Raw genomic sequence first — 25597 nt, 5'->3', positions numbered from 1 at the left:
TGTGTGAAGAGCTAAGTTAGTGCAAATTGTGATACCATTTTCAGATTCTGCGATAAGTGCCAGACCTGTTGTATTTCCTTCATTCAACCACCAGGGGACCATTGTTAATGGTCCTAGACACACAGGAGAGAGAGGGAGAGGGAGAGGGAGAGGGAGAGAGAGAGAGAGAGAGAGACTGACCATAATGTCATGGCCCATAGGTAGGTATTTGTTTCCCTATGGTAGGCCCACCTAGTAACTCGAGGCGGGGTTTAGGTAAGAGTGTAAGGGGTTAGGGGCCATTTTGACAATCTACGTGACACCTACGAACAGAACAGTGGTCTCTTGTGAAGATTTGCTGGCCTTCGGAGTGAGGAAACTCACTCCAAGATGAAATTTGGGCAAGGTTCTCTCAACCTAGCTTGAGGGACTCTCTACCTGGGTAACATCAAGCTAGGTTGAGAGAACATAAGTATACAGCTGAGACTAGATCAGAGAGGTCCATGTTGTTCCTCACTTAGCAGCTGCAGACACATCATGGAGGTCCATGGCATCCATAAGTATACAGCTGAGACTAGATCAGAGAGGTCCATGTTGTTCCTCACTTAGCAGCTGCAGTCACATCATGAAGGTCCATGGCATCCATAAGTATACAGCTGAGACTAGATCAGAGAGGTCCATGTTGTTCCTCACTTAGCAGCTGCAGACACATCATGGAGGTCCATGGCATCCATAAGTATACAGCTGAGACTAGATCAGAGAGGTCCATGTTGTTCCTCACTTAGCAGCTGCAGACACATCATGGAGGTCCATGGCATCCATAAGTATACAGCTGAGACTAGATCAGAGAGGTCCATGTTGTTCCTCACTTAGCAGCTGCAGTCACATCATGGAGGTCCATGGCATCCATAAGTATACAGCTGAGACTAGATCAGAGAGGTCCATGTTGTTCCTCACTTAGCAGCTGCAGTCACATCATGGAGGTCCATGGTGTTCATTAGCATGCATCTGTGGCATTTCCTATGTTCTTATGTTACATCATGCAGGTGATGAACTGTAAATTTGTGTGGGAGGAGTTAATCCCTGCTGAAGTGGCACCTTCAGATTAAGTCCTGGATGAAACTTCTCTACTAGTCTTAGTCTGACCAGTGAGGAGGACTAGGATTGTACAGGAAGTACATCCTGGGGAGCGGTAATGAACTAAATAGGGGGAGAAAGGTTAAATTCATTAGGGGCATGCGTCATACCTTTTTTTTTATTCCGATGATATACTATGTGTATCGGGGAGTTAATCACTAGAAAAGTCCAAGTCAGACAATCAAATTGTTTGATTCAACTTTTTCTTGAAAATAAAAATGAGTATGCAGGTGCATGTTAGTGTCTAAGAGGTCTGACTCATTCTCTCAAAATGTTTGCTTCATAACATGGGAAAAAAACTACACAAATATACATGATATATCCTTATCTGCTGAAAGACAATATTATATATCATGCTTGATTAATTGGTTTGCTGGTCACTATATCTTTTTACCTTCTTGCTTCTTTAAAGAGTCAGATATAGAAGCTATGTCAATGTGTTCAAGCAGAATATTTATTGAGAAATAAACATAAAATTGGGGGAGATGGTGGTAGAGGCTTTCTATAAGACTATTAGGCAGAGAACTATCAGATAATAAAGGCAATATTGTTGTATACAGTTATACATTACAAAGTTTGTCCAGTTTAAAATAAAATAAAGTAGTAACAATATTTTTGATTAACACTGTAGAAAATATATACAGTTAAGGTGTCATTGGTATGTTTTTCTAATCCAGTTTTAATTAAAATTAATTGGTTTATTGGCATACATATACAAGATTCCATGAAGCTGGATTAATGCTTTTTAATAAAATACCTGGTAATGTAATACAATTGCTAGATACACATTATCATTAGTTATAGTTGTTTGTTTTGTCGCAGAAGCCTGAAACAAACAAAATATTAAAAAAAGTTATTACATTTGAAATACATATACAATATATAATTTAAAAAACTCTGTAAGTTTTATTATTGAATTTGATTCTTCTTTTTAATACCATAACTTGTAGCTCCTAGACTTTACAAACTCAAAACATTTGAAGTAAAAAAATTGATTAAATATGAAAATTATTCCACAAAGAACTCAAAAGTTGCAAGTATTTATAAATGTATTGGATATGATAGAGGTGTTTAAAATCATGAGAGGTCTAGAACGGGTAAATATGAATTGGTTATTTACTCTTTCGGATAATAGAAGGACTAGGGGGCACTCCATGAAGTTAACATGTAGCACATTTAAAACTAATCGGAAAAAGTTCTTTTTCACTCAACGCACAATTAAACTCTGGAATTTGTTGCCAAAGGATGTGGTTAGTACAGCTGGGTTTAAAAAAGGTTTGGATAAGTTCTTGGAGGAGAAGTCCATTAACTGCTGTTAAGTTGATGCAGAAAATAGCCACTGCTATTACTAGCATCAGTAGCATGGGATAGACTTAGGGGCAGATTTTCAAAGGGTTACGCGCGTATCATACGCGTATAAACCTGAAAAGCTGCCCTTGCGCGCGCCGAGCCTATCTTGCATAGGCTCGGCGGCACGGGCAAGTCCTGGGACGCACGTATGTCCCAGGGCTGCGAAAAAGGGGCATTCCAGGGGCCAGCCTGGGGGCGGGACTGAGGCCTCCGGAACAGCCACCGTGCCGGGGATGGGGCACCGGCAGCCAGCTGGCGCGCGCAAGTTATGCCTGCCCAGAGGCAGGCGTAACTTTCCCGATAAAGGTAAGGAAGGGGGTTTAGATAGGGCTGGGGGGCGGGTTAGATAGGGGAAGGGAGGGGAAGGTGCAGGGGGGCGGAAGGAAAGTTCCCTCCGACGCCACTCTGATTTCGGAGCAGCCTCGGAGGGAACTGAGGAAGGCTGTGCAGCTTGGTGCACACAAGTCGCACAATTGTGCACTCCCTTGCGCGCGCCGACCCTGGATTTTATAACATGCGCGCGCTGCAGCGCACGCATGTTATAAAATCGGGCGTAGGTTTGTTCGCACCGGGTTGCACGAACAAATCTATGCCCACGTGCAGGTTTAAAAATCTGCCCCTTAGTATTTGGGTACTTGCCAGGTACTTGTAGCCTGGATTGGCCACTGTTGGAAACAGGATGCTGGGCTTGATGGACCATTGGTCTGACCCAGTATGGCAATTTCTTATGTTCTTACCTAATAATTGCTTATGAACCTTTCTATCAGGAATCTGTCCAAACCCCTCTTGAGCTCAGCTTAATTCCATAGTGAGTGAGAAAATGCTTTCTCCAATTTGTTTTTTTCAAAATAATTTTTATTGTTGTGCACACAGATAGTTACATCAACAAAAGAAATATCACTTTCCAATAATTGGACATACAACAGCAATAAAGCCCACGACAATAAAGGGATGTCTGGAAAGCACAAGTAAATTGCTATCTCAGACAGACATTTTTTTTTTTTAACCCTAACCCCCCCCCCCCTCACCCTCACCTCCACAAATTTTCTACCTTCTATTTCATGGAGAGTCCCCTAGTTTTAGAGCTATTTGAAAGGGTAAATAAGTGTTCCCTATTTACCTGGTCCACCCCATTCATGATTTTCTAAACCTATACTATATCCCTTCTCAAATGTCTCTTCTTCAAGCTGAAGAGCCTAACCTGTTTAGTCTTTCTTCATACAGGAGCCCTTTATCATTTTTATTGCCCATCTCTATACCTTTTCTAGTTCTGCTGTACCTTTCTTGATTTGGGACACAATACTCAAGGTGCATTTGCATCATAGATACATGCAGAGGCACTGCGCTAGTCACCATTTTATTCTCCAGTCCTTTCGGAATAATTCCTAACATTCTATTTGCTTTTTTGACCACCTCACACTCAGGCCGATGCAATACCATGCGCTGGCCGCCCGTCCATAGCCCCCAATGCAAAACAGAGGTTAATGCATCCAAAACGCGCATCCAACCAAGCACATAGCTAATAGTGATATTCACATGTAAATTCATGTGGTAGAGGCTATTGGCTATTTCCCCCGATGCAAAAAAAAAAAAAAATGTGCACCCGACACACACATTTTTACACTCCAAAATTAACACCTGCCCTGAAGCAGGCTTTAATTCTTGAGGAACCCAACAAGTTTACAGAAAAGTAGAAAAGACTGTTTTTCTATAGTTCCTTCGACTTAATATTGTGGCGATATTAAGTTGGAAGAACCGCAAAAGGAGAACCCTAAAAAAAAAACAAAAAAAAAGTGACGGCTGTCAGGTTAGGAAAAGGAATGCTCAATTAACGAGCATCCATTTTCCTAGCCCGTGGCTGTGCACAGGTTAGGAAAATGGACGCTCACAAAATCAGCGTCTGTTTCCCTAACCAGCTGACAGCCACCTCTTCTGGGCGCCCGCTGCCGAGGAGGCACTAGGGGGCACATATTTGTCCCTAGCGCCTCCTTTTAACCGCGGCAGCCCATTTCAATATAACATTGGCCTGTCTGAGCTGAGGATTTCAATGGATTGTCCACAATTACTCCAAGATCCCTTACTGGGTGATTACTCCTAATAGGAAACCCATCACTGTGTAGCCATACTCAGGATTCATTTTCTCTATGTGCATCACTTTGCACTCGGGCACATTAGATTTCCTTTTCCATTTAGATGCCCAGTCCCCCAGACTTTTGCAGTTCCACACAGTCTGCTTGTGTTTTAAATACATTGAATTCTTTTGTCATCTGCATATGTGATCATTTTTGTCATCTGCAAATGTGATCCCAGGTTGTTAATGACCAAGTTAAACTCTGGTCCCAGTACAGATCCCTGGGGCACTCCACTATTCACCTTTCTCCACTGGAAAAACTGACCATTTAGCCCTACTCTTTGTTTCCTCCTTTAACAAGTAAAATTAGACATCATAAAGTACCTGCGCACAAAAAGTGCTCATACTGTGTGCCTCCTTATTGCACAGACAATTGATTTGGGTCAAAACAGCAGCACATACATTTGAAAATGCAAAGGTATGCATGCTGTACTTCCTCATACTAAACACATCCCTCCCTCCCCCCCACCATGCAATTTCTGTTTTCACCTGGCTGAATGTATGTATGCTATGGAAACCCACATGTATATCTAAATAGATAGAGAAGGGCAATTTTCAGTCACGACATTTTATCTGGGTAAGTGTTTTTAAAAATTGCCCTCCCTGTGTCTATGGGAAAAAAAAGCTTCAAACAAACCCTAGGAGTCTACATCCCCGTCATTCTATTTATAATTTCACCTGAGAGTCTATAAAACATCTCAGCTAAACCATTAAAGCTCTTCATTCAGAGTCGTAGTTAACAAGGGCAAATTAGATGGCCTTGTGATCTATCTCTGATGGCATATTCTATATTTTACTATGTCATCTCTTCTAGTGATGAGAGGACAAACATGTGCTCATCAAAGGTGAGCTCATTACTGTTATGGAGATGGAGGCCTTGAGCATGGGAAAGCTCAGAGGGCTTCACATCTGTTAGGAAGCGCTAGGAGAGCGGTTCCGCTTTCCAGGGAATTGTGTGTTCTTGGACCATGGCTAGACCCCAGAGGAACTCCGAAGAGGTGCTGCGGCAGGTGAGGCATGCCCGAGCATGGGCTGGACAGGAGCGAGGTTGGACTGAAGACAGATTACTGAAGATACTGACCCTCCAGCGGACCTGCATGCTTCGGGAAGACCATCTATGCAATGGTGGTCTATTGAACAGTCCTCCGACCGTTCCAAGCTCTTTCGGACCTGTCGCTGGGTAACGGCAAGAAGCGGCTGGCCGTATGGAGGCCAGGGCAGCGAAGACTGGAACATGGAGATTCAGACGAAGACTCAGGAACAAGGTACTTGGAGAAAGGTTCAAGGTATTCAGAAGACTCAAGCTAGGTTCAAGGCATTCAGGAGAATCAAGCAAAGTTCAAGGTATTCAGGAGAGTCAAGTAAAGTACTGGGTTGAAACTGCGACACTGCGCGCCCTACACAGTCCACCCGCGGGACTGGTCGTGGACCACGCTGGACTCGAAGAGCCTCTAGACAAGATGATGGAAGCTGATACTGGAACATGACAAAGATACTGAAGAGGCCTGCACCAAGGTGCGCCCTACACAGCCACCAGTGGCTGGTCGCGGACCACACTACAATGGAGCAGGTTCAAACAGAGTCTTAGGCATGGACTGTGCAGGCACAAGGTATCTGAGGGCTAGCAAAGTTCAAGACACAGGACCAAGACACGGCTTGGCTTCAAGCAAGGGATTCAGGACCAAGACACGGCTTGGCTTCAAGCAAGGGATTCAGGACCAAGACACGGCTTGGCTTCAAGCAAGGGATTCAGGACCAAGACACGGCTTGGCTTCAAGCAAGGGATTCAGGACCAAGACACAGTTTGGCTTCAAGCAAGGGATTCCCTCTGGAGACTTGAGCTGCAGTAGTGAAGAAGGCATTGTACCATGAAGCGCCCTACTCAGCCCACCCATGGGACTGGTCACGGACCACGACATGGCACGCCAGGAAACGTGGTGATGAGGAACCTGGGGTTCAGCACATCGGGACTGGATCACAGACATCAGGAACAGGAGATGGACATCAGGACTGGATCACGAACATCAGGAACAGGAGACGGACATCTGGACTGGAACACGGACATCAGGAATGGATCACGGACTTCTAGACGAGACATGGAGCTCCGACAGGAAACGAAGAACACAGGACCTTGAAGAAGAGCTGGAACAGCGAGACTCCTGGAGCGAAGGCCAGGAACATCCAGGAGCAACTAACTCCTTGTGAAGGCAATGCTGGAATGAACGCTGGGCCCTTTTGTAGGGCTGAAGAGGACAATGCCCAGGGAGGAGCCAGCAGAGGGCCATACCTGGCTGGCCCTTGAAAAGGAAAAGATAGGCGCGCGCCCGCTCCTAAGAGAATTGGAGAAGAGCAGGATCCGCTGGTGGCGTCCTCAGCCACGTGGAGGGCCCAGGAAGCAAGGCAGGCTGTAGAAGAGAGAAGACATCAGCAGGCACTGGCAGGGACGGCTTCCCTGCCGGCTGAAGACCCCGACAGTGGTGAGGATGGCTCCCTGCCGTCCTAGGACCCCGGAAGCGGCAGGAGCGGCAGTGGCGGTCCCTGCCGCGAAGAGAGGAGAGCAGGAGCTGCAGCGGCTGTCCCAGCCGCATGGGAGGCTCCTGGCAACTCGGCCCTGCTGTGCAGGGCAGGAGACCGCGGCTCCCGTGCCATGTTGGAAGAAGGCAGCGCTAGCGGCCTGACTGGCCGCGGGAGGTAGGGGACCTGCCCGCGTTCCTCGCGGGCAGGTTCACAAGAATTACTTAGACTAATAGATACAGATTTGTTTTTATTTTTTGCCACATATTTTCCCTCTGCCTAGGAGATGTGTCATTCACACCTTTTTAATAGATCCATTGACTATGGTGGTCTCGTTCTGGAAAACCTAGGCTGAAATTTTGCTCATTAGTTAAGAATGAGCTTGGTGCATGGTGCTGTAGTCTAACAGAGGATGGTTCAGATGGAGCTGGAAACTCAAAGGAGCAGGCCGAAGCTGCCAGTCCAAAAATATACCCAAAAGAATGAGCTTTACGATCTTCAAGCAGTTCACATCCATCTGAATATATTATGCAGCCAACCACCTACTAAGATGTGATGCTGATATTATGTCTGATAGAAATAAAATTTGGGTACATCAATTGAGAGGTATGCATATTCAAAGTGAATTGGACACACTAAAATATTAACTTAATTATAGTACATCACAACTATAGTAAATGAAATTAATATCATTATGAAGTTGGAGGAAGTCTCAGAGGAAATATAAAGAAATACTTCTTTGCTGAGAGAATGGTAGATACCTGAAATAGCCAGCCAAAAGAGTACTAGTAATAATCAAAACTGAGGCAGAATTTAAGAATGCTTGGGACAGATACAGAGCATAAAAAAGGTAGATAGCGGTGATATAGGGTAAAAGAAACTGGGAGGTGTTCAGAGGGAGCCCTTTTGGTGTTAGACAAATTATGAAAAGTTATATGTCCATTTATCCGGAATGGCAGAGGTCTATAAAAAGAAGTTGGCACAAGCAACTTGCACAGAGGGGTGGATCAGCCTCATCAAGCTCCCAAGTCAACAAGGCAAGGTCAGTTAAAGGAATTTTTTATTCATTCTCATATGCAATTGAGATGAGGCACATTTCTTGACATGGGCAGCATACTGGCTTGGCTACACTTGCCTACTAAGGACAAAAAGAAGCAGGAATTATTTTCTGTCAGCAATCAAAGAGAAGGCCTTAGATTAAGTAGTATAGGCAGGGGCAACTGGGATGACCAGTTGGATCCAATGGTCTTTATCTATTGGTGTCTTTCTACTATGTTGCTATACTATGTTACTTTTTCCAACTCTTGACCTCAAATCTAAAAATGTTCTACAGAGAAATTTTGAATCCTTACCATTATGGATAACAAGCCTGTATTTTCTTTCCAAGCACAACTCTTCCTGTTTGCTCCTGACAATTCTTTGTGCTTCTGGAGTTAAACCATTAGGGTCACGGGAGAACACAAAAGAATAGCTGTCTTTACAAGTTCCATCTTCATTCAGTTTACGGCAGGAATAATGAACTGCATAGGTGTCATAATCAGTATCAATCACCCAATGATTATCCTCTAGAAACCAAAGGAAAAACACAACAAAGTTGTACAGTTAAAAATTGTAGTTCACATTTGCTGAAAATTTGACAAATAAATGAGTCACAGGATCATGCTTTGATTAGATAAAACTTTACCTACAAATTGGGGTTAATGGTTAAAAACATATTTTCAGGAGACCACTGCGCTAATAATCACTTTAAGTGATCATAGTAGTAAAGCTTGACTAATTGCTACCTTGTTGTACCTTTAATACTTTTAACAAAGATGTGTTTGTAAACACTGCAGTTCTGTTTTAAAGAAATGTACTAGCAAAAGTCCCATGCTTCGTTTACAACCTGAACTCATAAGCTGATTTATGCTGAATATATTCTAGCCATATCCTTCAGAGGCATGAAAATAATTCAGGTTCTGCACAATTCCTTACTAAAAGGAACTGTAGTATATAAATCCATTCTAATTTGGCACCAGTTATTATCTTTGTTTCAATTTGATTGCAATGCTTCCAAAATTTCATTTCCCTTCCAATTCATAGGAGTTAAATTTTCAAAAAGATTGGACTGCTAAACTCAACACATGTTGCCCTCCCTGAATACAGTAAAGGAGTTTAGGCAATATTGGGGGTGAGTAGCAGAATGGGTATACCATCCATCAGATGAGATAAGGATGATATTAGCCAATCAGCATTCACATCTGGGTTAGTTCACACCCACAACCGGTCTATAACTCCATCATACCCTGCCCCCCCCTCCCCCCATAGAAGTGAATGGGTAGCCTGCCCCTAACCATGTCCATCAGAAATAGCCCCTGTTGCTTTTGATGAAGTCACAATTAATGGCCTCTGGCTGCTTTTTTGATGACATCTCTGGAAGTCCAACCAAACTGCACCTACAAGACTCAAACCACACCAAGCCCACCACCAAATCACATCCCCTATGATATAATCAGAAATGACCTTGGTCGCTTTGGATAATATTACAATTATTGGACTCTGGACATTTTTTATGACATCACCAGAAGTCCAAATAACTGCTGCCGGAGCAGTGCTGGCCAAGAAATCCTAAAAGCATGGTTACTGGGGCAGTGACACCATCGAAAACAGGAGTTCCTGACTCCAGAATTCCACGTTTTTGCTATAGGGTGACCTGTGAGAAAGCAGGAATCTCTCTCTCTCTCAATCTTTGCACAGTGACAGGGAGAAATCGCCCCTTCTTTTCTCCTCTCTGCTGACCAGAAGGCTTCAGTGAAAATGCACATATATAAGAAACCTGCTTGCCAGCATTCAGTGAAGTAGTAAGGGTAAGAAACACAAACAAGCAGAGATTTTAAATACAGACTGCACACAGCAGCCATCCATGAGGGGCTGTTAAAGAAAATGTATTATGACTCAAGGCAATAGGTAGTTTTGGTGGACTGAATCCTCTTCTTCAGGCTTCTACAAATTAGAGATGTGCATTCATTTTAAATGAGTTTGAAAAATACAATGAAGAAGGGCAATTCATTTCATTCAAGGGGTCTCCAAAATGAATTTTGTTGCATTCATTTAAAAATAATGCATTGGGTTTACACCTAGGGCAGAAGCTAGGGCTTCAACTAGGGAATAGGCCGAGGTCCAAAGCAGGGAATGTGGCCTACACCTGAGCGTGACATCAGTGCCTCGGCCTAGGCTCGAGGCCGGGGCCTTGCTTAGAGATAGGCCATGGATACATTGAGCCAATATCTATGTCAGAGTATTATGCTGAGGTCTTGACTAAGGCCTGGGCCTGATACTGGGGCCTTGGCTGAGACCCGAGAAAAGACCCAGGATCCCCGTAAGATTTTTCCAAGGTCGTGAAATTTTCTGACCCCCACTTATCTGCTTCATTGGGATCCGATGCTGTAGCCATCAAATGATACCATCTACTGGGGAGGATACACTGGAGTTTATTAACTCTGGTATGACCCTAATGGATGGCATCAGTTCAAGAACAATGAAGAAGAAAGAAGACATGTCGAGAGGAGCTCCAAGGCCTCGGATCTGGGCCTGGGCCTGACTCTGGGCTGAGGCCCAGGCACTGTACCCAGTCTCTAGGCCAGGCCTTAGCCTCGGGCCTGGATTCAGGCCGAGGTCAACAGTTAATCAATATTTATGAGAAAGATTGGTCTGTATGACCCACATAAAGTAGAATCTCTTCACTCTTGGTCAAGAGAGTTATACCCGCTAGATTAGAATCCCTAGAAATCATACCCCATTCCTCAAAAACTTAAAGAAGTCCAGCAAAGATGGTATTATGACCAGATGGAATGTTTTATAAAACCTGGCCGTCAGCCCATCAACTCAGGAGACTTCCCAGGTTTCAGCCCCTGCATTGTTTGATAAACCTCAGCGTGGGTTATCTCTTTGTTTAGAAATATCCGTGCCTCCTCCTCCAGGGAAGGCAGCTCTATGTCATGAAGGTAGGTATCTATGTCTAGGTCCCTCACTGGATTGCCATGTGTGTAACGCTCCTTGTAAAAAGCCAGAAATCAGTTGCATATTTCCCCCACGTCGTATAAAAAGGACCCAGAAATATCATTGATTTTAGTGATATGGGTCTGAGCTATCTTTTCTTTCAACCTCCTAGCTAGTATCTGGCCTGCTTTATTACCAAATTCAAAATATCTTTGTTTAAGCATGTCCAATTGAAATGCTTTCTGGCTAGGTCGAGGGCTTGTAATTCCCGTCGTGCAACCCCCAGTTCCACTAAAGTTTCTGGATCTAAAGTTCTCTTATGGCTTAGGGCCAATTTAGCAATGCGCTGCACAAGGTGGAGCCGTTCCAGTTTGACAAAAGTTGCTCTGGAGATGAATTTGCCCCGGCACCACAGCTTTTAAATAGTCCCATACTGTGCCCACAGAGACATCCCCAGTACTGTTAACATCCAAATGCTCCTGGATCTCATTAGAGAGGGAGTCTGTAAAAGACTTATCATCCAGTAAACTGTCATTGAGTCGCCAGTAACATTTTCTGCTTCTCTCGCCCTTCAGTTTTAATATCAACAGGATTGGGGCATGATCTGACCATGTTGCACCACCCACCTCCACATCAGCAACCATGTCTTCTAACGACTTATCGATAAGAAATAAGTCTAAACTGGAATATGACTGATGCGGATGTGAGAAGTACGTGTAATTACGCAAAGTATGGTTGCTCAGGCGCCAGATATTAACTAGTCCCCGGTCAGTGATCAAATGTTTAAGCACCTGTCTATGGCGTCTGGTGTTGCCCTGACTAGGACCAAAATTATCCAAATAGGGATACCTTGTTAGATTAAAATCCCTTTCACTATAACCTGTCCTTCCACCCAATCTCTTATCAATACCAAGATTCATTTAAAAAACGGGCCTTGCTCGATGTTAGGGCCATAGATAGTAATAAGTGTGAACAATACTCCATGAAAACTAGCTTTAAGGGCAACATATCTCCCTTCAGGGTCCCAGAGTGTGTCCTCTACATCCACCACTAAAGTACTCGCAATCAAAATCTCTACTCCATGGTACTTTTTTAAAATTGTAGCTGAGGCTAGATAGTGTTGTGGAAAGGACCTTTCCTGTAAAAGTCGCTCATTGCGTTTGAGTAAGTGGGTTTCCTGGCAAAAGATAACATTTGCCCCATGTGTCTTCACTTCCTGAAATAATTGTTTTCTCTTAATCGGTGAATTCAAACCCTTAGCATTAATAGAAATAATGCGGTCTGCCATTATGTAAAGATCAACTCAAGGTAAAGCTCTCTCAGCCCACTCCTTCCCACTAGCAACCCATCCCAGCTGTGTGAGTTCGCAAACCTCATTATGTGATCAAAATGAAGATCATACGACCCTTCCACCCAGCCCCCCTCCTCCCCTTCCCCACCAAATCCCTGATATATAGAAACATAGAAATGACTGCAGAAGAAGACCAAACGGTCCATCCAGTCTGCCCAGTAAGCTTTCACACTTATGTTTTCATACTTATCTGTTACTCTAGTCCCTTTTAAGTAACTTTTTGGTTTTATTTCCCTTCCACCCCCGCCATTGATGTAGATAGCAGTGCTGGAGCTGCATCTAAGTGAAGTATCTAGCAAATTGGTTTGGGTTAGTAACCGCCGTAATAAGCAAGCTACTCCCACGCTTGTTTACCCAGTCTGTGCAATTCAGTCCTTGTTGGTTGTTTGAATATAAACCCTATTTTCTTCAACTCCCCTGCCGTTGAAACAGTGAGCTGTGCTGGATATGTATTCCAAGTGAAGTATCAGGCTTGACTCAGGGTAGTAACCACCGTAACAAGCAAGCTACACCCATGCTTATTTGTTTTGCCTAGACTAGGAAATTCAGTCCTTGTTGGTAGTTGTCTGAATATAAATCATCTTTTCTTCATTGCCCCTGCTGTTGAAGCAGAGAGCTATGCTGGATATGCATTGAAAGTGAAGTATCAGGCTTATTTGGTTTGGGGTAGTAAACGCCGTAACAAGCAAGCTACTCCCCTGCTTTTTTGTGGAAGCAAATCCTTTTTTCCACATTTCCTCTTGCCGTTGAAGCATAGAGCAATGTTGGAGTTGCATTAACCGTGTGTATGTTTATTGAATAAGGACATTAACCGTGTGTATTTTTATTGAATAAGGATATTAATCTCCAGGTAGTAGCCGTTATTCCCGCAAGCCACCCTCATGCCTCTTTTCTTCATTCACAACCTCTAGACTTTATGGATCCACAGTATTTATCCCATGCCCCTTTGAAATCCTTCACAGTTTTGGTCTTCACCACTTCCTCCGGAAGGGCGTGCCAGGCATCCACCACCCTCTCCATGAAGAAATACTTCCTGACATTGGTTCTGAATCTTCCTCCCTGGAGTTTTAAATCGTGACCCCTGGTTCTGCTGATTTTTTTGCAACGGAAAAGATTTGTCGTTGTCTTTGGATCATTAAAACCTTTCAAGTATCTGAAAGTCTGTATCATATCACCCCTGCTCCTCCTTTCCTCTAGGGTGTACATATTTAGATTCTTCAATCTCTCCTCATAAGTCATTCGATGAAGACCTTCCACTTTTTTGGTCCCCCTTCTCTGGACTGCCTCCATCCTGTCTCTGTCCCTTCAGAGATACGGTCTCCAGAACTGAACCCAGTACTCCAGGTGAGGCCTCACCAAGGACCTGTACAAGGGGATAATCACTTCCCTTTTCTTACTCGATATTCCTCTTTCTATGCAGCCCAGCATTCTTCTGGCTTTAGCTATCGCCTTGTCACATTGTTTGGCTGACTTCAGATCATTAGACACTATCACCCCACGGTCTCTCTCCTGCTCCGTGCACATCAGCCCTTCTCCCCCATTGAATACAGTTCTTTTGGATTTCCACTCCCCATATGCATGACACTGCACTTCTTGGCATTGAATCTCAGCTGCCATATCTTCGACCACTCTTCCAGTTTCCTTAAATCCCGTCTCATTCTCTCCACTCCTTCCGGCATTGCAGATCTTAGTGTCATCCGCAAAAAGACACCTTCATCCCAGGTGGATCTATTCTATGAGGAATAAGGTCCCCACCCTTCTGGCCACTCCTTCCCCACCCCCTCCAACACTATAAAATATAAACAAATGATTGCACAGGAGATCAAACCTGGTGCAACCCAATCAAAAACAGCATATGCCTATGGTGTACTGTATAATGAAGGATGCAAAAGCAACCTGCCTTTAACATTAAGGAAACAACCTTCAACTGAAAAACTGATGAATGAGTCAGGTAAAGATCTCCCAAGAGGCCTGCGAGCCGCCTAAGTACCTCCTCAGTCATCTACCTCTTCTGTCCACACACTGCCATCGTGGGGTATTGTGCGAACCCGCCCTCCTCTGGGGGCTAAAGTAGTGAGAGCGGCTGGTGGCACAGCTAGACCTGTTTCTTGAAGAGCCTACATTGCCTCGGACACCGTGGTTACCCTGGACGACACTTCTGCAATGCTAATGCTCAGTCCAAATGGGAAAAGCCACCTGTATTTAATATTATTCCCACGTAGTATCGCAACCATCTCCTTAAATTCCCTCCTTTTCCGGATGGTTGTGATGGCCAAGTCCTGATAGATTTCCACCTTGTTGCCCTGCCACTCAAAAGATCCCATCTTCCGAGCTGCTGTTGCTATCTCTTCCTTCACTAAGAAACTGTGAAAGCAGGCAACAATGTGGCTGATTATTCCGCATGGCCCCCAGTGCTCTATGTACCCTCTCCAGCTTCACCACTGGGGTTTCTGAAGGTCTCCCATGGGATTGAAGGACCTGCTTGCAGATGTTGATTATCATATGCTTGCAGACGGCGAATTCAGGACCCTCCGGGATCCTGCGGAACCTTAAATTCTCCCTTTGGGGCCTCTTTTCAAGGTCCTCTATCCTGGTTAGGAGTTCCTGATTACTTTGCAGCAATTTCTCTTGTGATATTTTGCAGCCCTCTAGTGCTGAGGCCTGGTCTTCCAGGCGAGCCTCTGTGTCATCAACCCACCTCCTCAGCTCTTATTAATATTGTCACTTCTGGAGGAGGAAACCTGGAGCATCACTTTGATGACCAACCATGCAAAGTTTAGTGGATCACATGAACTATGAGATGAATAGTTTCTTTAAATCCATATCACCACCCTGAATCATTTTTGATCCAAGCACCCAAAAAATCAAATTAGTAATCAGAATAAGGCTGTAATTTACACAGAAGTATTACTAGGCAGCATGATGTAAAACTCCATTTCATCCATTTTTCTTTTTTATGTTATTATTTATTTATTTATTTGTTGAGTTTTTATATACCGTCATTAGGTGCAGCCATCACAACGGTGATACCAAATGCCTTGAATTTCTGAGGCCTTTACCCAACTATTTGTATTTTATTGGCTGCTGTTAAATATATTTTCAAATGCTCTGTTTACTTTATGGTCTGACTTTGTTTTTAGATTTACAATCCATTCATATCTATCACATCAAGATGTATTTGTAACCACTGTTATAACCGGACAAAGTGGACTAAATCAGCCTGTCACTGTGCATTCATGTCTGACATGACTGCTTTGCTTCTTTTAAAATGTGTCCTAGCAGGATTGTGCAAAGAATAAGCATCTTGGTCTGTAAACCACTTAGTTACTTGTTTTCTGGTCACACTTTCATTACATTTTTAGCAGCCTGAAGAAAAGGATTACTTTCACCAAACTGCCTATTGCCCTGGAGTCGTAATAAATTTTCTTTAATAGTCCCTCATGCATGGCTGCTGTGTGCAGCTGTAAATACAGTGATTGTATTTAAAAACTCAATGCTTGTTTTATTCATTGTACTTGTTTAAGTTTCTAAGTTCTGCTACTTCACTCTGAATGCCTGACAGGCAGGTTTCTTGTATTATGTGCATTTTCACTGAAGCCTCCTGAACAGAAAGAGGGGAGGAAGGAAAGGGGATTTCTTTCTGTCATTGTGCACATATTGAGAGAGAGGGAGAGAGAAGTTCCTGCATTAGAGGTCACTCTGTAACAGAAACTTGGAATTATAGGGTCAGGAACTGTTTCTGGCAGTGTCACCAGCCCAGTAGCCATAACTAGGACTTCCAGATCAGGAATCTTATTTTTAGAGGTGTCACCATCCTGATAGCAGTTATTTGGATTTCTGGTGATGTCATAAAAAATGCATCCAGGGACTATTAATTGTGATGTAATTAAAAGCTACAGGTGTCATTTCTGATGACATTATAGGAAGCGTTGCTTGAGGGCAATGGGCTCAGGTTTGGTTTTGGGCAGGGACATGAAAGAGGCTTGAATGGGCCTATGTCCAATCACTTCTTTGGGAGAGGCAGGGATGGGTAGGGCTTGAGTATATATGGCCTAACTCAGAACACTGATTGGTTGATATCTTCCTTATCTCACCTGTCAATCAGTTTGATGGATAGTGTAGCCATTGAGCTGGCACCTCTGTCTCCCATTAGAAAAGAAAGAGCATGCTTAGGACTGAGTGCAATCAGTCTGCTAGCACAGAACAAAACTTCCTTTTGGCATGGAAACATATAGCAGAAAGGCTAACTTTCACACAGGAGTTTTCATTTTAAATAGGGTTGCCCCCTGGCTTTATGTTATAAAAAAATAGGCTACTTCAGTCCTTGCAGTTTTGATTGTCCCATTCATTTATCTGGGGCCATGGGAACTGCAAATCCCTGCATACAATAGAGACTGGATTAGTTTATATTTTAGGGTAATGGTTCTCAACCCAGTCCTTGGGTCACACTTAGCCAATCAGGTTTTCAGGATATCCATAATTGATGTGCATGAAAGAGATTTGTATGTCCTGCCTCCATTGTATACAAATTTCTCTCATTGGTATTTATCATGGATATCCTGAAAATCTGACTGGCTAGGTGTGTCCCAAGGAATGGGTTGAGCCTTATGACATGAAGCCAGGAAGCAAATCTAATTCTAAACAACAGTAAATGTGTCTTGATGCAATTCTGTTTGTTGGATTTCAGTTCTACCTAAAACACAGGTCGATCCAGTAAAGTGTGCTCCGTCGGAGCGCACTGTCACCCTGCTCTGGACGCGTGTTTTCCCTTACCCCTTATTCAGTAAGGGGAGGAAAACACGCGGCCCACCCGCGGCACCTAATAGCGCCCTCAACATGCAAATGCATGTTGATGGCCCTATTAGGTATTCCCGAGCGATCCAGTAAGTAAAATGTGCAGCCAAGCCGCACATTTTACTCTAAGAAATTAGCGCCGCCCAAAGGTCGGCGCTAATTTCTTCCGGCGCCAGGAAAGTGCACAGAAAAGCAGTAAAAACTGCTTTTCTGTGCACCCTCCGACTTAATATCATAGCGATATTAAGTCGGAGGTCCCCAAAAGTAAAAAAAAGTTAAAAAAAAAAAAAAAAATTTTTGAATTCGGCCTGCGGCTGTCGGGCCGAAAACCGGACGCTCAATTTTGCCGGCGTCTGGTTTCCGAGCCCGTGGCTGTCAGCGGGCTCGAGAACCGACGCCGGCAAAATTGAGCGTCGGCTGTCAAACCCGCTGACAGCCGCCGCTCCAGGCCAAAAGGAGGCGCTAGGGACGCGCTAGTGTCCCTAGCGCCTCCTTTTCCTCGTTTGCACCGCGTCGCCTCATTTAAATACTGGATCGCTCGCACCGGCGAGGGGCCGGTGCGCACGCCGGGAGAGCGGGCGTTCGTCCGCTCTCCCACGGACTTTACTGGATCGGGCTGACAGATAGGTTACTCTGAGTTAATACTCAAAATCCTTGTAGGTAGTAGTACACTTTACTGAACCACAACAAAAAAGAAGCGGTCTCAACAGCTCATGTTTTACATGGGTCCCTACTGCTGGAACTCTGCGCTACATTATTTCAACCTAAACCAGGATGCCCCATTTATGCTCATATGAGCAACAAGAATATATGATTCTCTGGACAGTACTTTACGTCGTTGGAACACCTATCTATGCTCCATTAATAACCTCCTTTCAAATCTTAACCTGATTCTCAACACAAACAAGACCGAATTCCTCTTAATCACACAGGATGGTAACTTTTCTCTAAACAACCTTCCCCCTACAACGCTCCCAACCATCTCTCCCAAAGTCAGAAACCTAGGGGTAATCATGGACACTCAATTGAGCTTCACAGGCTTCATTAACAACACAATGAAGGAGTGCTACTTCAAACTTCAAGTATTAAAAAGACTAACACCCCTCCTTCATTTTCAAGATTTCAGGTCTGTCTTACAAGCGATCATTTTTTCAAAAATCGATTACTGCAATGCTCTTCTTCAAGGCCTTCCAGACAACTCCATTAAACCTCTCCAGTTGCTTCAGAATGCAACTGCAAGGATACTCACAAAGTCTAACAAAAGGGACCACATAACACCGATCCTTAAGACGCTCCTTTGGCTCCCAGTCAAATTCAGAATCCTCTACAAGCTTTTAGTAATCACCCACAAAGCCATTCTTAATATCTCTCCGCTGGACCTATCGACCCCCCTGCAACTTCATACTTCAACCCGTCCTCTGAGATTAGCGCAAAGAGGGACTCTTAGAACAGCTACATTCAAAACCTCCTTTAGTAAAAGAGCCTTTTCCACCGCAGGCCCCAAACAGTGGAACCTGCTCCCACCGGACCTTAGGCTGGAACAATGCCCAATTACATTCAAGAAGAGACTTAAGACGCTACTATTCAGACAAGCCTTCCCAGAACACTCGTCCTTGCCTCATCCTCCACGGACCTTCTCTTCCTAAGCTCAGATGCCTAAGCACTTTTTCTTCCGCTGCCTGAGCTATTTAATATATGTATATTAGTTTCATTAAATCTATGGTAACCCTCAGCTACCCTCCCCCCCACCTTCCAACCCCCTTTCCAACCCCCTTCCAATCCCTCATTCCTACCCCCTCCCTCGGAATACCTTGTTACCCCAAAAAGCCAACTCTCATCAGTTCTTACCAGTTTTGACACGTTACTCCCCATGCTTAAGCTGTATCCAAGTTTTTCTCTCCCCCTGTTCTGTGTAAGACAACTTTGTCACTGTTTTTTATGGTTGCAATGTAAACCGGAGTGATAATTAACTCTGTTATTTGAACTTCGGTATAGAAAAGTTATAAATAAATAAATAAATAAATAAAATATCCATACTTTCAAACAGCCCACATAGTACTAAAGTCTGCATGTACACAAGACTTTACTGAGAATTTTCAAAGCAAATTTATGCACATAGGGGTAGATTTTAAAAGGGTTACACGCATAAGTTATGCACGTAACCCTTTTAAAAAAACCGCTGTGCGCGCCGAGTCTGCGCGTGTGCGAGATACGCTTGCCTCTGGCAGGCGTAACTTTGTCGACAAAGGTAGGGGGGTGTAGATAGGGCTGGGGGGTGAGTTAGGAAGGGGAAGGGAGGGGAAGGTGTGAGGAGGCCGAAAGAAAGTTCCCTCCGAGGCCGCTCTGATTTCGGAGCGGCCTCGGAAGGAATGGGCAGCGCGCGCGGGGCTCGGCGCGCGCAAGTTGCACATATGTGCACCCCCTTGCGCGCGCCGACCCCGGATTTTATAAGATACGCGCGGCTACGCACGTATCTTATCAAATCCGGCGTACTTTTGTTTGCGCCTGGTGTGCGAACAAAAGTATGCGTGGGTGCACTTTTAGAAAATCTACCCCATGATCTATAATCTTATGACATAAATTCACTTAGAAATTTCTCAGGTAATTGGTCAAGTATGCACACAAATTACCTCACAGAAAGTTACACCTGCTCCAAGCAGGGTATAAGTTGTGCCCAGTAATTTATGCATATACATTTGAAAATCCAAAAATAAGTATGCAAGTCCCAGCCCTGCTCTTGGAACACCTCTTCTCAGTGTGCATAACAGTATGCATGAAACCAGATTATATGCATACTTTTATGTGCGCTGAGCCCTTGTCAGTTTTAGAACAGCCATTTACATGCACAAAACTGGGTTTTATGTGCATAAATGGCTTTGAAAATTACCCCCAAATAGTGTTTACACACCTTGCTATTTCTCTTGCATGGGCATTTCATAGCTAGGTATCTAACTGGGATGTATCACTGGTATGCAAACTGAGCTACGCCCCTCTCCCTCCCTGTACTCTCCAGCTCTGCCCCACTCTCCTACTCCACCCCTCTCTCTCTCTCTCTCTGTATGGAAACTGAATGCTGCCCTTCTCTCTCCCTGTAATCTCTAGCTCCATTCCACTCTCCAGCTCCACCCCACTCTCTCTCTCTCTCTCTCTCTGTACTGTCTAATCCACTGTCTAATACTACATATGGGAACTGAGCTCCACCCCTCTCTCCGGCTGTACTCTCCAGCTGTGCCCCTCTCTTTCTCAGTCTGCTCTCTACTAACACACAGCATATCCTAGCTCAGCCTGCACTCTCTACTACCACACATCTCAATTACATTGCATAGTATTTCCCGGTCCTTGGACGGGCTTTTACTACTAGTACTCAATAACCTGGAAGTGTAGGTAGGTGGTAGTCTTAGGGGAAAGTTTTCTGTATGAAAGAACACTGCCAGCATGACTGACAAATATGATTTTTGTTCCATGAGCCCTCCCAGTCCATTAATTTCAGGGCTTGTGCCAACCTTACAGGGTCATTCATAAAAATGCTTTATTTATTGCATCATGAGATGCGTATGTACATTTTTAAATTTTAGTCAAAGGGGAGGAGTTTGGACAGGGTTTATGAAAATATGGGAAGCTTAATGTTGCATGTAATAGCGTAATGCATATTTATTGCTGGAAATAGCTACACCTTTTTTCCTGGTGTTGCAAAGAACTGGAAACAGGATTTATGATATTTATTGCAAATGCTGCTGAGAGAGAGAAAGAGAGAGAGAGAGAGAGGGGCTCTGGGGTGGCACCTATATTATGCATCTATTTATACCACTATAGGAGGGTCAACTAGTAACTCGAGGTAGGTTTTGGTGGTGGTCTAGGGTTTTGGGGCCTGTTTTATATGCACAGTCAGACGTATGAACAGCACAGAACACATCAGTGAAAATTTGATGTGATTTGGAATGAAGAAAGCTACACAAAGATGAGATTTCTATGATGTACTCTCACCCTAGCTTGATAGTACTTAGGTAGGGAGTGCATCAAGATAGGGCAAGAGTACATCATAGAAATCTCATCTTTGTGTAGCTTTCCTCATTCCACATCACACCAAATCTTCACTGATGTGTACTATGCTGTTCATACGTATGACTGTGCATGTAAAACAGGCCCCAAAATCCTAGACCACCACCATAACCTCACCTTGAGTTACTAGATGAGCCTCTTACAGTGGTATAAATAGTTGTTTTATATGAGAGACTTATAAAGAGTCTCTCTCTCTCTCTCCCTCATGCATAGTAACTAAAACCTTTCCCTAACCACACCCCCTTTCCTTCACATAAGCATTATTCATGCAAAATTTATAGCATTTTGATGAATCTAAGGGTTAGTTAGAGACTTTTTTTATTTTCAAATCCTCTGAAAATAAGAGGATAAAAGCAGCAATGGATTTAGGATTTTGTCGCCTCTAGGCACTGTTGCTGCTGTCACCCCATGCTGTCCCCCTTTTCCCTCCCCACCCCCAAGGTCCCGAGGTTGGACAACAGGGGGCTAAAGGTCTAAGGCACAGTCCACCCTAGTTTCCTGTGGCAGCTCAGGGGTAGATCCTGTCACAAAAATGTAAAAGTTCTGCAGCAAATTGGCAAACATGTTCATCTTTTATATTACATTATGAAACAAAAGTAGTTTTGCATTATTTATTAGTATCATTTATATTATTTTTATTGGAAGGCAACAAAGTTTCAACTAGCCTGCTGCCCCCCCCCCCCACCCCACCCCCGATTTCTGCTGCTGTAGCACAGGTCTAGGGTGCCTATTGACAAATCCAGGCCTGGATAAAAGCATTTGATTGCAAAATATTGTTTTTTCTTTCAAAACAGAGTCTTATTTTGTCTTTGAATATGGAATATGTTCAAAGGCTTACAAAATGTACCTAGTCTGGTGGTTACTATTAAACCTCAGAGTAAAACTGCCTTTCTAGTTATTTGCAACAAGCTAAATTCCTTTTTTATAATAATTACTCTGAGAAACATAGTTCACAGCTGGAGACCACATAGATGCAGTCAATATACAGATTTACGAATCATTTTGCAGCACCCATAGACACCTGCAGCTAAGAGGTGATAGCATTCCTGGATCCCGGAGCTAGGTTCCCAAGGCTTGCTGGACAGTATCTGGCTGCCGGCACCAATCTGATTGATTTCTAAGCAGTTGTTGCCTGTCGGTACTCACCTGACTGCCCCATGGCCTGCTGTGTTACCAGGTTTACTAAACAAGGCTTGACAAGTATTGACTGCTTGCCTTCCTTCACATTTCAGGAAATGTGTATATCCAGATGCCTAGAATAGTAGAGAGCCAAAGAAGAAAACAACAAAGACCATTGCTGGTGCAAGGATATCCAGCCGTCCTAGGGTTTGATAACATCACTTGATCTCTTTCTCCTTCTCCGTGTAACGCAAATTGCACACCATAAACGGCCCCAGCTCCCTCCAGTAAATATATACCCAAAACAGGAAAATGACCGCCAGCTCCAAGCCTCACCCGTGTCTCGACTCGTCCCTTCTGCACACCTTTCAAAGTTATTGCCCTTGCCGGCTACTCTTCCGCTCTGCCCACTGCCAGTGCCCCAGGCCACCGCCTATCCTGTGTAATGCTTCCGCCGGCCCTGACGAAGACTGACTTGGATAAAGAGCAACATCCTACAAGCAGTCACGAACGATTCTGTGGTTGGCGCCTGGCATCGATTCTTAGCAATCAGGATCAGAATAACTGTGCAGACTGGACGAGTCGAATGGTATTTTTCTGCCATCATCTACTAGACTCCTATGTTACAAAGTTATACCCTGTAAAAGGATGCACAAATAAATCTGCAGGAAAAGTGAAACCAGCAAATTTTAGGACAGAATTCATAAGCTTACCTTAATATCAGAATCTGACAAAAGTAGCAGAAAGGGCAACATCTGCCACAAACTGTTTGCAGAATGCTTACAAGGCATGGCATATCTGCCAAATTCAACATTTCCTTGAGTACATGAATTCACTCAATATAGATTTTAATAAGTACAAATCTGCCCAAATTTCCAAGTTATGTATTCTGTCTGTGAAATTCCTTTTACAAACTAATATAACATTTAACACAACCGATTCTTCTGTCATGCCTAGGTTCCATCTGAAAACCACACACACTGAATGCTGGCCCAGTTATGATCTACATTACACAGTCAATATTACTTACATTTTACCTCTAGCCAGAAGGACAGACAAGGAGCTTCCTCCGTCACCAGTAATACAACCAAAAGCAACCATAACCAATAATGAAACAAATGACTGACTTGGCCAGCAGTGGACTCATTCTTAGGAGTAGCCCACTGGCTCCTGGGCAGTACTGAGTGTGAACTTCGCCTTGTGGAGAGACCTGAGATCAATTGCAGGCTCTGATTTTCTGCTGCCCTGGTCATCTAGGGCTGTGGATGCTGCAGGAGGAACTCACATAGGGGAGAAATCATAGCCATTGTGACACCTTCGGGCTTGATTTAGGGTTCACAACTGCATGGTCCTGGAAGGAGTCTCTCGTGCATGGTCCCTGGCCGAGCCCTGTCGCTGCCATGGCTAAACCAAAGGAAATTGAGAGAGGATTTAAAATCCCTGGATAGTTTCAAAAGAAGGCTCATGGGGAAGATCACAGCCCCGGCTCTGACTGAGCCGAAAACGCAAAGCAGCAGGGGAAAACTGTCAGATCAAAAGAAAATAAATCACAGAAGGTTTTACCAGCCTGCCTTGGATGTCCAAATGTACGTTTACAGTATTTCAACATGCAAAATCATAAAAACCAAATACATTTTCTTCCTTCAGCATTTGTGCATCAAACTGCAGTGTCCTTACCCAGAATATTTTCCTAAAACATCATCCACAAAGTCTCTTGTGAAAAAAAAGTTATAAACATTGTATGCAAATAGAAACTATTTTGCCCAAAAGTTGATAAAATATGCCCCTGCTCTAGTCATCCCATTTTTTTCACAGTAGTACTTAAACACCAAAATAGTCATTCTAAGCAAGAAAATAATCTCTCCTGAGGCCTGACTGCTAAGGCTTTGGCTATGGGGCAAAAAGCTTAGCGATGCAGGCCCTTACTTTGAAAAGTCTTGGGTCTGTTAAAATGATGGTTACATATCTTTCTTACCTCCGGTCTCAAATAAGGCTAAAATACCGAAATACTCCATCTTGAACTTGGCTGGGTCTTCAGTGTCTCTAAATCTGCCCACCATGTCAGCACAAACCTCCCAATTGCTGCATTAAAAAAAATAAAAAAATAAAAAATATATATATTTAAACACAATCCACAAAGTTCCACAAGATTTGTTTTTACCAGTTATGTCTCTACTGAAGTAATCAAACTAACAAAGCAGTAGAAGAGCTCTGTCTAAGCCAAATGGTAAAGGTCCCTTACTAACTTTAAGATGATGACCCTCCCTTTTGCCGTTGCACCCATAGAGCCATCTGGGTTCACATCAAACTGGGCAACAATGTTATCCAAGAGGAACAGTCCCTCGGGGTCCTTCTTGGCAACAGCATACCATGTCCCCGCATACTAAAACAGATGAGACAAAGGAAAGGTTAAATGCTGTTTAGATTTGCACAGGCTACAGCGATATTACAAAGCATCTCCTGCCCTGCCAGTGGTGTTAGACACTCACACGGAAGCGATCAAAGTTTTGCTTGACTTGGAAGCTGCTCACTCGACAGTCTCTCTTTGCCAGGCAACTGCCCAGGAAGCCCAAGGCCAGCAGTAGCCCATACAGTTTAAAATCCATCTTGGACACCACAGAATTCAGTCCTCAGCAGATCTGCCAAAAACAAATGAATAGTACCACACCAAAAAAAATAAATAAAATAAAATACAACCAGTAAACAGCAAACTGCACAAGGTAAGTAAAAAGATGCGGAAAATCTGGGCTTTAGTCTTGCTTCTCTCTAAGCTCTCCCTCGCCTCGGAGCTCACATTTAGCTAACAGAGAGGCAGTGTTTTAAGTTTTGCAGACGGCGCTGCTTACAGATAAAAGGAGGCACAGTAAATCCCCCACTCCCTGGCAGCTTCCAAATGCAAACAGCAGCGCAGTACAAGGTCTGAGAGCTTTTAAAGAGACCTGTGTGGTCATTCTTTCGTAACCCCACCATCAGGTAAAAGACCTAAGTTTGAAGACTGACATGTGAGCATGTCCAGCTGGCAGGGGCTCACTCTGGGAACCTTGGAATAACAGCAGATTTCGCCCTTTCACCCTGGTGACTCTGTGTCATAAAAGCCAGGCGTAGCAGCCTGAAGGGGCCACTGTTCCTGCAGAATGTGAAAGCCAGACAAAAACAGTGAGGAGCGTGCAGCTGCCCTGAGCCAA

General features: G+C 43.9%; 1 protein-coding gene across 2 annotated transcripts; it reads right to left on the bottom strand.

Annotated features, from left to right (window-relative positions):
* Window positions 1-1548: 1548 nt before the first annotated feature.
* RBP4 (retinol binding protein 4) lies at window positions 1549-25380 on the bottom strand. Of its 2 annotated transcripts, none has more exons than XM_029609895.1 (6): window positions 25259-25380; window positions 24902-25051; window positions 24659-24795; window positions 24388-24494; window positions 8464-8676; window positions 1549-1942 (listed from the first exon to the last, which is right to left on the bottom strand). In XM_029609895.1, the coding sequence occupies exons 2-6, from the start codon at window positions 25016-25018 to the stop codon at window positions 1911-1913; spliced, it is 606 nt and encodes a 201-aa protein (XP_029465755.1). In that variant the 5' UTR covers window positions 25019-25051; window positions 25259-25380; the 3' UTR covers window positions 1549-1910. The 2 variants fall into 2 exon arrangements, with proteins under 2 accessions (XP_029465755.1, XP_029465754.1); XM_029609894.1 differs by having other exon boundaries at window positions 25195-25327.
* Window positions 25381-25597: the final 217 nt, after the last annotated feature.

Source organism: Rhinatrema bivittatum, chromosome 7, assembly GCF_901001135.1.
Source record: "Rhinatrema bivittatum chromosome 7, aRhiBiv1.1, whole genome shotgun sequence".
Lineage (NCBI taxonomy): Eukaryota > Metazoa > Chordata > Amphibia > Gymnophiona > Rhinatrematidae > Rhinatrema > Rhinatrema bivittatum.
The sequence above is the reverse complement of the archived record's forward strand: the minus strand, read 5'-3'. Positions and strand labels throughout refer to the sequence as shown.

Bases quoted from the DNA above. Each gene is read 5' to 3' on its own strand.
- RBP4 (XM_029609895.1), bottom strand. From the start codon at position 25,018: ATGGATTTTAAACTGTATGGGCTACTGCTGGCCTTGGGCTTCCTGGGC. The intron at 8,677-24,387 runs GTAAGAAAGATA...TTTGGTTTCTAG, and splicing joins AGCCTTATTTGAGACCGGAG to AGGATAATCATTGGGTGATT. The intron at 1,943-8,463 runs GTAAGGATTCAA...TGTTTGTTTCAG, and splicing joins CAGGCTTGTTATCCATAATG to GCTTCTGCGACAAAACAAAC.